The 12,312-nt window shown below is 40.3% G+C and overlaps 1 protein-coding gene across 3 annotated transcripts in view; it reads right to left on the bottom strand.

Annotated features, from left to right (window-relative positions):
* The window catches only part of arhgap32b (Rho GTPase activating protein 32b), a 145,346-nt gene that overhangs the window by 42,364 nt on the left and 90,670 nt on the right, over positions 1 to 12,312 (bottom strand). For all 3 annotated transcript variants that reach the window (XM_028594955.1, XM_028594958.1, XM_028594956.1), the window contains exons 6-10: positions 10,032 to 10,118; positions 6,654 to 6,791; positions 4,848 to 4,940; positions 2,821 to 2,943; positions 2,160 to 2,237 (exon numbers count right to left, since the gene is read on the bottom strand). In XM_028594955.1, the coding sequence (XP_028450756.1) occupies positions 2,160 to 2,237; positions 2,821 to 2,943; positions 4,848 to 4,940; positions 6,654 to 6,791; positions 10,032 to 10,118 (519 nt within the window). The remainder of the gene's footprint in view (positions 1 to 2,159; positions 2,238 to 2,820; positions 2,944 to 4,847; positions 4,941 to 6,653; positions 6,792 to 10,031; positions 10,119 to 12,312) is intronic.

Here is a 12,312-nt window from a genome sequence, read left to right as displayed (position 1 = left end):
TGTTGTTCTAACCTCCGGTGGATTTGTGAGGACTATGGTTAACTGCTCCTCAGATCTCTGCAGGGTAAATCCAGACAGCTAGCTAGACTAGCTGTCCATTCAGAGTTTTCTGTTGAACGTTGAACGTTTGAATGTACACATGTTCCACCTAAACAAGTTCCTTCCAGACGCTATTTTGCAGAGGCACCGAGGCTCCGTCCGCCAAGACAATTGTGATTGGTTTAAAGAAATGCCAATAAACCAGAGCACGTTTTTCTGTGTCAACTAGTAGACCTTCCTCCGCGGCGCTGTGAAGGAAGGTCTGGCAAAGCAAGACTACAGTAGCACTGAGTGACTACCTCCTAATGGATACAGGTGGTACTGCAGGTGTGCTTGTGTCACTTCACTCTGTGTATTTGCTGCTCAGTAATAGTAATACTTATTTTTGTCTCACTAAATCAATCGTACACACAGTCCTGTCCAACTTCTATCCGTGGACATGTTGTTGTAGTGCTTGTATGCACTAAAAAAAAACTAGAACTAGAACTAACCCCACAATAAAAAATCTGATTTGTAAATGGAATGCATTCAACTCGATTGTTAAGTCATTCCCAGCTTCGGCTTCAGAGTTAAATGAAACGCACTGTTAATTCCCCCAACACATGTCCTGTGTGAGTTTCAGTCAGCCATTAGTATGAGTCTAGAAATTGTAGTTTGTATATAAAAGTGGCTGCAGAAAATGTCTGCTCCACTCTGTAACCCGTAAGGGCAGTGGTGTCCAGGGACTGACAACTCATCTGAAATGGAGCTGAAGTGATGGGTAAGTGGCTGCTGGCTGCCATCCTGCAACAGAGCCCGACTGGCAGCACTACTTCTGGTAGGCAGCGGGCCAAAACACACGAGAGCAGAGAGGGCAGCATGGGGGGGGGCAGGTCAGAGGAGGTTCAGCCACACTTGAGCTTCAAAAGCAGGCTTTGTTGGTGCACTGAGAAGATTCTGATTGGTACTAAAGTAATCTCTTCAGGAGAAACTTTTGTTTAAATCATGCATTTAATAATAATAATAAAGTTCATATTATTATTATTATTTGATACAGAAACTTACAAGACACAGGTTACTCTGTGTTCACTCATTACTTTTTAACCACAATTTAGAGATTTGTGCTTTTATGTCACTTGAATTATTTCTAAGATGCTTCATACAAAACATACAATACGTAACATAATTGCTGTCTCGATAACTTTTCAGAAATGTAAAATCCTATCCCGAGTAATACAAACTAGAGCTGATATTATATTGATTGAGACTAGATATCGTCTTAGATTTGGGATATCGTAAAATCATAATATGACATAAGTGTTGTCTTTTCCTGGTTTTAAAGGCTGCATTACAGTAAAGTGATGTCATTTTCTGAATTTACCAGACTGTTGTCACTGTTCTATTATTTGCCTTTACCCACTTAGTCATTATATCCACATTACTGATGATTATTTATTCATTGTGTAAATATTTTGTGAAAGCACCAATAGTCAACACTACAATATCGTTGCGGTATCAATATCGAGGTATTTGGTCAAAAATATCATGATATTTGTTTCCGCCATATCGCCCAGCCCTACTACAAACCGCAAGTGTTTTGCCTTCTGATAAGCCTTTAAACTGAACTTCTTGAATTATATTCCACGTCTCATGCACACGGACACACACACACACACACACACACACACACACACACACACACAGTCTTGACCTATTGTTATTAACCTACACTTCCGAGTAACTTGTAATATGCAAGAGGCTGTTAATTTAATATTTTTTATATCCTCAAAAAATATGATATATCATGATGCTGAGACCTGAAACTAAGAGAACTAAGATGGTAACAAAAGTCCTAAACCGCACACGTTTCAGTGCGTTATAGGATGGGAGTAAAGACTGTGTAGGAATATGAATCAGTTCTGCGTTACCCTGTAATCTGCTCCAAAGCCTAACAGGAAAGATGTATCTTACTTTGTCTTTTAACAAACTCTGAGCATATGGAATCTGCTTTACAAAGCAACGTTCAACTTGTCCTTGAAATACCTCAAGTACAGTTTACTTGACTGAGGAAAAGACAGAGAAGGAGAAAATGTGTGCGGTTTTTTTCTTACAGTCTGCAAAGTGCTTTGTGAGCTGCGTACCTGAAAGCCATGCTTGCCCCTCCACCATGTGGTGTCTTCTTTAGGGGGCATGTCGATCACTGACACGATGTCGCCAACCTGCACAGGGAGGAATGATAGAGAGAGTCAGATTGTCCCTTTACCTCTTATCGATAGAGGACTACAATAACTTTCAATAGGAAGAGCATACTTTTGTTAAAAGTGATCTGTCCAGAGTTGATGTCAAAACATTTATCTATTCAGCAACTGAGTTGGATCACAGTGTCATCAGTTGTCAGAAACAGGTTGATTGAAGGTTTTCACATTTATTCACATCACTTTTATTTATTTCATCAGGAATTTACCTTAGTGTTTGGTGCAGAACAATAAACAGAGCAGAGAAAATAAAAAGATAAAAGCAAGTACTGCAAACCGTCAAGAAGCATAAATAAATAAAGAGAATATTTTAAAATATATGTAAAATAAATCCGTTTTAAAAATGAAAATGTGAACAGTTTTGACAGCTTTAACTGTCGTATTTGAAAGACAGCTTTATTGCTGCTGCAGTTCTTTTTCCTTTATCTCTGCCTGCCAACAACTGATGAGGAAATATCTGCCAGGAATTCAAATAGACTCTCAGTACACCTAGAGACCGTGTGTGTGTGTGTGTGTGTGTGTGTGTGTGTGTGTGTGTGTCTGTCACCTCGAAGGACAGCTCGTCTGAGGCCTGGGCGATGTAGCGCTTGATGACGTGGGCGGCAGCGATAGCTGGCACGTTGATGGACGACTCTTCATGAACCAGCAGATGATTTCCCTTATTGTCAACCTAACACACACACACACACACACACACAGAAAATGCTGCCATGTGCAAGTTTGTAGTAATCCTACAGCAATACTGTAGTACTATATCTACAAAAAACAAAACAAAGAAACTTTATTTCTTAATCGTCACATACAGGCAATACAATGTAGTGAAATTCTATTACTGCATTTAAGCCATTCTAAGTATTAGGAGCAGGTAATACATAACCGATTGCTATTAACCTATGAGTGTTAATTGTATAGCCCACTTGTTCTTGATAGGCTGGAAACAATAGACAGCGCTGATGGTTAGCTTAGCACGCATATAACCCTAACCATAGTAAATCAAAGGCAGCATGCTAGCTACCTTCATATGTTAAACTAAAGGTCAATGGTTTGGGCCTACTGCAGAGCTATTGAGGCCACACCCACTCAACATTTGTATTCACTGTATATGCCTGTCTGCTTATTACAAAACAAAATGTTTATATTTATGTTTGTATAAGATGGAGTTTGAATTACCCAACATTTCCAGTTAATTCTCGTAAATTCCCATTAATTCCCATAATTTCCCATGAAAGTTTCCAAATTGGAATGTTTCCAAAAATTCCCCAGCTAAACTTTCAATGGAAAGTTTCCGGAAATTTACCTAAAAATTTCACGTTTCATGTTTTCATCTTAAATTCGGACCCTCTCACTGTGCGTTTTCACTTCATCAAAGTTAATTGGAACATTTTACTTGCCTAAAAATGTATTGTTCAGCATTCGGCAGCACCTTGCCAACCAAGCTAGCTAGCGTTAGCTGGTATTTTAAGGGAAAGTCTGCCGATTTTCAACCAGCTCTGTGTGCGGCCGTACGTGCAGATGAATGGTGCCAGTACCCGGAGATCAGTGTTTACCCGCCGGTAAATCTCCGCTGGATGACTCACTTCAAAAGGGATGAAAATAGGCAACTTTCCCTCTCTAGCGTTTAGCTTAGCACATTGAAACCATTAACAACACTGGCTTGGCTCGGTCAACATCCCCAGCCCCTCCACTCCAGGTAGTGTTAATTTCGTCAGATGAGACGAGACTAAATATGTTCGTCAACGACATTTTTTTCCATGACTAAGACGAGACTGCACCAATGTCCAAAAACGCTGACTAAGACTAAATTAACAAGCATTATTGTTGACGAAAAAAGACGAGACTAAAATGTTTTGCATAAAATTAACTAAAATAAAATTGGTTTAATTTTCGTCTACAATCGTCTCTACTTTTTCATCATGAGATGAAAATTCCGGTATCTACTGGACCGAACAGCGACGCGGATTTTGGTGCCTCATTTCGGTGCCACCGAAATGCCTGTGCTTCTCTCTGATGTTCCGAAACGGATGTTACAGGCAACCGAAGCATCGCTGCACGTGCCGCTAGTTAACACTAAACTTGACAGCAGGTTATGTTAGCCTAGCATTAGCTAGCAGCTAGATTAAACATGGTTAAAATGGTGACAGCTAAACGGTGTAAAGTGTGACTGTATTCCACTGTAAAGAATGCCAACAGCGGGACGTCCTACAGTCACCACCTGCCATCCTATCTAGTGGATGTTCAGCAATTCACTGGTGAAATAAGTTATTATTTCATTATAAATAAATCATTTAATTTTGACTATATGGCCTTAGCAACAAACAAGCCATTCTTTAATCTCACCATCGTTTTTAAATTTTTTTTTTAGATATATTGAGTATTCTTTTGACAAAACTAGACTGAAATGATAAGACTTTTAGTCAACTAAAACTTGACTAACAAAAAACCATACGTGAATGACTAAATATGACTAAAGTTAACAAGGACATTTGGCACAAGACTAAGACTAAATTAAAAATAGGTGACAAAATTAACACTAGTTCTTTGGACTCGTAAAGACACAGGGCAGTGCAGTCTCACCTCCATCCACGTGAGGGCGGGCCCACAGTTGATCTTGTTGTCAGCGATGGCTGAGAGCCGGGAGAGGTAAGCCAACAACATCTGGGAAACTGACTAACACGGCAGAAAAACACAGCGGCCAGTTACAGACAGCACATTTACTTCAGATAGTACCACCCACTACTGCAATGATCCACTACTACTAACACACTGAATACTTAGCTCTTATAATGGGTGGTAATAATGACCATTAAAAGTCTTCAGGTCCTTGTGTTATGTAAATGAAAATGGACTGCATGTACAGTGTATTGTGCTTTTCTAGTCTTAACGACTACACAAAACACTTTAACATATTATAGGCACCATTCACACACATTCATACACTGGCGGTTGAGACAGCCTTTTTTTTTTTTCTTCATTTCATTTCAAACCTTTTTTTTTTTAAACCTGGGGCCCATTGAGAGAGACCCTCATTTTCAATGGGGCTGAGTGCACAGCATGCTTTTCAGCGAATTATATTATAATAATAATTACAATAACATTAAAATTACAACAGATAAAAAGTTTAAACAATCAGGTAAGACAGACACAAGAAGATACATACAGGTCATTTATATAAGCCTTGAACTGACTGACAGATTGGGGAGAGAGATCAATTTTAAAGTGCTTGGTTCCTGGAATGTGGAGCAGCAAACAATACAGCAGTCCTGCTCATCAGATAAACATTCACACACATAAAGATAGACATTCCCATCAGATAAACATTCACACACATAAAGATAGACATTCCCATCAGATAAACATTCACACACATAAAGATAGACATTCCCATCAGATAAACATTCACACACATTTACACACCGCAGCTCAGTTCAGTGTCTTGCCCAAGGACACTTCAACGTGGGACTGCCAGGGATTGAACCACCAACCTTCCGATTGGTAGGTGGTTCTACCACCTGAGCCACAGCCGCCCGTTATGTGTTCCCTTAGTGACGAAGGAAGCTAATTACACAGCCGAAGAGTGTTGCATGGCAGTAAAGCGCTTGAAATGCAGCTATGACTTCAAATGACAAGAGGAATTTAGTTTTATAGTTTCTGCTGCCCAGCATCTGCACATTTGAGTTAAAGATGACACTTACTGCAAGTTAACTGAGAAGAATGGGTTGACTGCAAGTTTAGGCTTTAGTGGCTGGACTCCTCTTTTTGTGTGAACCTGCACACCTTACATCACTGTTCACTATTGGGACCCGTAGCTCGGGCTCAGCCTGCATTATTCAAACTGCTGGCAAATAACATTCAGGGAACAATGAATCCTATAAACAAAGCTACTGGGGAAAGTGTGATGGAGTACTGCAGGCAGCGCACGCACACACCTCTGTGATAAAGTGGTTTTACCAGTTTGGTTTGACCATAAAGGTTTCGTCTGGCTCAGAATACATTTCACAGAGGGGCTGAAGAGGGAACAACTGGCAAACTATCAAATGGTGCATTCCAAAGACAAAGGCCATGTGGATCATTAGGATATCTAAGCACAGTAACAGGTTTCCTCTAGAGAACTGAAACCTTTAAAAGTATATGGGCAGCAAATGCTACCATTCATTTAATTTAGGGTCTGGCCAAGTACCGGATGGTTTACTGAGAGCATAAAAAAACGTTCTGTGAGATTTAATACTGCATACTATGTGTGTAAAAAGGTCTTACCTGAGGACAGGATTTATTTCACGTTAAAACTGTGAGGGAAAATGGGATCCAAATCTGATAAAGCTCCATACTGGATTATTTCGCTTGTAAGCAAAGAGAGGGTAAATGTGTACTTTCAGCACTTACCTCTGACTGGTCAGTCAGACTGTCCAATCGAGGCAGCTCAGGCAGCTGTGAGAAGCGTCGGTCATAGATGCAGAGATGCAGGTGCTTGTCCAGGACACGGAAATCTTCATAGCTGCGCTTTACGATCCAGCTTCGACCCTTCAGAACGACAGAAAGGAACACACTCATTGATTAAAGAGCTACATGTGAGAAATGTTTCCATTCCACTGCAGCAAGGTTGAAGTTGATAGTTTTCCACTAATTAAGATGGGAAAATGAAATCATAGAAAATAACGTTTGAAGATAGCTGCGTGCTGTGCGTTTATTGAAAATGCCACGTTTGGGTCAGCGGCTGCAACACCCTAAACAAATAGGAGTAATTAATCAAAGGATGATTGGAGAGGCACTGAAAAAGAAGTAATACACAATCACTGTTGAACCGCAACAGGCACCTTAAAATTATCAGTGACAGCACACAATAGTCGAGGGCACTCCAGGTGTCTAGAACAATAGAAAGGTATACCAGTTGGGGGAGAGAAAGACATTATTAAGCACCATCCTACAGATGCTGGGTCCTTTACATTGCTGCCAAGTGTTTTGAAAGAAAAGATTCACGTTTGAGCTTGATGAAAGCATTTTCCTTACTTCCAGGCAGTAAGTGGTTTCCATTCATTTCTGAACAATGTGATAATTAACTAGCTGAATCTGTGTGGGATCGGGTTGAAGACTCTTCTGGGTTGGTGCGTTCAGGTGCTGGTGGGGAGAATCCAACATTTGAGTATCTTAGGGCAGGCTGCACACACCAGCAACTCAGAAACTAGCAATTTTCTTTTTATTCTTCTTCTTCTTCTTCTTCTTCTTTCTTTTCCTTGGAAAGCACTGAATAACTCTGTTAGGAAAAGTGCCATACAAATAAAATTGAGATTATCATTATAAAAAAATACCGGGTACTTTTACGCATTACCTACTGTCATATCATTATCTGGTGTCGACCCTTAACAAACCAAAAGCAGGCTTCTTGGGTGGTCTTGTGTGGTGACAAACACAGACACCAAACAATTTATTGCCAGTGGTGTTGGGTATTGTTTGGGTTTTTTTCGATTAGCGGTGCTAAAACAATACTTTTAAAACGGTGCCTAAACCAATTTTTTTTTAAAAGAATAATTTAATAACAATAACTTATTTCACCAGCCAACTGCTGTTAAATGACAAAAAGAAAAAAAACACTAGATGGCAGAAGGAACTGAACACTGAATGTACCATGAGTTTACAGGGTGCAATTGAACGCACCATTAAGGTGTTATTTGTTTTGCGATAACTCCGACAGTGGCAGTGGGCCAGTGGCCATGGAGCTGCTGGTCTGCTCTGTGTCTTTAGCTGCAGACTGTTGGAATCCTTTCCAGTGCAATACAGCCACGTTAGACCGTTTAACTTTCTGCATTTTAAGTGTTTAAGCCAGCTACTAGCTAACGGTAGGCTAACGTTACCTGCTGCCAAGTGTAGCGTTACCTAGCGTCACATGCAGTGATGCTTCTGTTGCCTCTAACGTCAGTTTCAGAGCACCAGAGAGCAGCAAAGGCATTTTAAGTGGCAATTATGGCACTGAAATCTGCCTCGTCATTCGGCCCGGTAGATACCGATTGTCCATATTGGCACCAGGTTTTGGTACCCAAACCTAGTTGCCAGTAGTTGATAACTACAACTGACTTTGTGGACAACATTACAAGAGCAGCAGCCCAGAGGCTTAAAGACAAGCAAACTAAAACCTCTATCAACCGACACTGCTGTGACTCTTCAGTTTTCCCTTTTGGCTCTGGGATGGTCTCTTCTGGTTTTGTCCCCACAGACTTCTTTTCATGCCTCTACAATGGCATTGGCACTGTCTCAGCCCTTCCTAGTAAAATGCAGTGATTAAATGCCAACAGTGCAAGTGCAAACCTAGAGAATTTTGCCCTCAATTCACCACATTAAATGTAACTTTTCCTTTTTAAATCTAAGAGTTTCTTTTTCATCTAGTATGATGGGGATGCAAACCTCAAAACCCACTGGGAGAGACTAGTGGTGGAAAAAGTCTTTCGTTTTAATTTGGCCTAGAAAATCCGTCTGTACCGAGTCCAGGGTTTGTGCGACTGGGACTGCAGTGCACCACTCAGCCCACTGATTCTAGTGCTGTTTTAAAAGTGCTGGCTGGTAGAGACACGCTGGGGGGGTTTGGGGAACTCTTTATGCTGTCCTGCCCCACTTTAAGATGCTACCCCAACCCTTCTGTGTCTGTGAACCAATCTCACTGAGCTGTGCTATTTTCTGTGTTTAAAGCTCGGAGGCCAACTCTTTGCCAGTTTCCCCCCCTTTTCAAATAGAACTGGTGTAGATTTAGCAGTTTTCCGACAGAATTTCCCAGTACACAGCCACATACTTGTGGGGCATTGCCAAGGTTGTGCAAATGGAATATGATCTGTAGAGGAAAATGCAAGAAACCAGAATCAGAAATGCCACTGGAGGCGGCTTAGGAAAAGCTTCTGAGCAGCTGGTGTGCATGTGTGTACTACCTTAATGCTATGCCCAATTTTGGGCTAATCAAATTTCTTGCAAAACTGTATGATGTAATCATAAATAATTTGGCTGTTACTTTACCATGACATCCTTCCTTAACTCTTTTTTATTTTTTATTTAGACCAACTTCAAAGCCAACTTTTTCCTACACTATCAACGTTGGCAATGACATTAAACAAGGAATGCTAAGCTAGCTGTAAGAAGAAGCTCAGCATGGACACAGCAGAAAATGATATCTGGTGGATGACGCCACCAATAACTGAATGATTTTTTATTTATTTATTTTCAATAATGACGCAGACACGTCTAAACATTGCAACCTATTGTCCAGGAGCAGAACATATGCAATTAAATCCCAAAAAACTCAGCCACAGTAATATACAGAAACATTTGTATGGTATGGTGTAAAAGCTTAGTTTGACGAATTCACACTCTGAAGCCCTTTCTATTTGACTATTATTCAGAATCTCTCACCCATCCTGGCATTCATCCACGCTTCAATACAGTTCCAAATTCCCACATGACTTCTTAAAGAATAAGTTATGTATTTCAGAAATGTCTGAATTTGACCCAGCACACAGGGAGGACTGCGCTGGATATCTGAACGGGTTGCACTGAATTATCATTTGTGGGTTGGAAATCACTTCTGACAAGTTTTTAGAGAAAGGCATGAATACATTTGACAAATGTCAGTGAGTGTGTGTGTGTGTGTGTGTGTGTAGTGCAGTCTGTGTGGGAGATTGTGTACTATAATTATATTTAAATGTATGCATGCTGTGGGAGGATAGCTATGTACAGTATCTGTACTTGTGTATTACTGCACCATCAAACGCAGGAGAGTCTTACCTGGCAGTAAATATGAACTAAGTACACCAGCTCCTTGGACTCATAGCCGTTCCGCGTCACTTCACACTGTTCGTCCCCCAGGGACAACTGAAAGACACAGAGAAAGAGAGTATTGGTCATTTTATGAAAAGAGGTAGAATCGGATAGTGGTGGTTGAGAAAACTTCATCTACAACTTCTCAAATGTCTTCTCTATTAGTATAAACTCACGGGTGGACAGCACCACAGGATGCTACAAAAACTTACAAAACCTCAAATTAAAATTCTATTCATGATCATTAGGTTTGCCAAACGTGTTAGGCAGGGAAAAGTGCCTAAAACAAGAGAAAACCAGATTCATTTCTTTTCCTTTAATGATACAGCTATGACTGTTTCAGTCTAACATGCTGTAGCTTTAATGACGTGCTGGCACAAGATTTTAAATAAATATGAGCTGCTGTCAAACAGTGAAGGAAAAGTATTTTATTAATTTCAAGGCAATTTTTATGAGGTTTCACTATCGCCTTTACTTCGAATGTCCAAGATAATATTACTCAAAGAAAACCTTTCTGACGTCACCTTCCAGTCCATTCACACAAAGCAAGGTGAAAGGCAGCTTTTAATCAAAAAACATGGTCCAAACATGGGCCACTGAAAACAAATGGATATTGTAAAAGATGATTATACCCATGAGTTCCAAGCAGAACAGTGCTCACTGCCCACATATTTATGAAATATACATCAGAAAACAAGCCTGACACAGGGGGCGCTAGTACAGCTAGCATCTGCTTAGTAGAGCGCACTAAACACACACTTATGAAGTACAAAACCAATACCACAGTTACATAAAACTTAGTCTCGCTTTGCCAGACCATCCACACGCTGGTGAGTGGAGGAGGGTCTGATTAGTCCACACAGCATTCCGGGATGGGAGAAAAACGTGCTTTGGTTTATTGGAATTTCTTTAAACTAATCACAATGGTCTTGGGCGGCACACAGAGCAACAGTGCCACTGCAAAATAGTCGTGCGAGAGAAAACTCAGATTGGACAGATAGTCTAGCTAGCGGTCTGGATTTACCCTGCAGAGATCTGAGGAGCAGTTAACCATAGTCCTCAGAAATCCACCGGAGTTTAGAACGGCAACACAAAGAAAGAGGAAGGTAACTGACATTGACGAAAAGACATGCATCCGGCGGAATCCCAGGAAAGTGGAACGTCAATGATATAGACTACGTTGGATACAGTTAGAGAAATAAACCACACCCTGTCTGAGGATAAAGCTAAACCATTTATGATTGTTAATAATCCACATTAAGCCATTATTGGCTCTTTTTTATTCTAATTTTAATACAGTAATGTACCTGGATTACAACTCCGAAAGACCGACACAACAAGAACTAAGACCAGATTGAGATGGAACATTAATTCATTCCATATTCCTTTATAATTCACTTTTTTCCTGGTTCTTTTTTAATAACATTATCTCATATGGCGTTATTCTAATAAATAGATCGAACCAGTTTTCAGTCCCAAAAGCATGAACCCTGGGATTTCCCTGCCATTATAAGGTCTAGGCCCAGCACCTAAGCCAAAAGAATGTAGGCCTAACTACAAGACTTTCTCACTTTCTCTTTAGCTTTAAGTTTTATCTTGAAGCTTTAGCTTTACTTTTTAATGATCTGCTCTAGCTTTTCCAACATTTAAGACACAGATATGGTAATAATAACGGTCCAAAACGATGTGAAAAAGAGACGCAAAACTACCACAAAGGGACACAAACCGACTACAAAGAGACGCCAAATGACCACAGAGACCCAAAATCACCCCAATGAAAACAGAAATGACCAAAAAGAGACACAACATGACTACAAAGAGACACAAACTGTACGGGGCAATTTTATTTTTATTTTTTTATCGAAAAAGTCACATTTTCTTGAGTAATGGCGCCTAAACCCCCCCCAAGCAAATACGTGCACCTAAGTCTTCCACAAAGCTAGAGAAAACACTGCATGAACCTTCAAGATATACATCCCCAGTCCCCCTTCCATGTGATCAGTACATTTTCCTATAAAGACCTTTCCCACAAAGCAGTCCCTTGTGTTTTTTTTTATACCACTTACACCAACTGTCATCAGTTAATGCCATTCTTTTACATTTTAACTGGTAGACTGCATACAATCAGGTACTGCTAAATATTCATCATATCCTAATATCATTGGGCCCCAGGTGGTACTCAATTTAATGGGCTTAAAAGATAAATGCACATCATCTTTGTGCTGATTTCCCAGTATAAAAACTATGC

Source organism: Perca flavescens, chromosome 13 (assembly GCF_004354835.1).
Source record: "Perca flavescens isolate YP-PL-M2 chromosome 13, PFLA_1.0, whole genome shotgun sequence".
Lineage (NCBI taxonomy): Eukaryota > Metazoa > Chordata > Actinopteri > Perciformes > Percidae > Perca > Perca flavescens.
The sequence above is the reverse complement of the archived record's forward strand: the minus strand, read 5'-3'. Positions and strand labels throughout refer to the sequence as shown.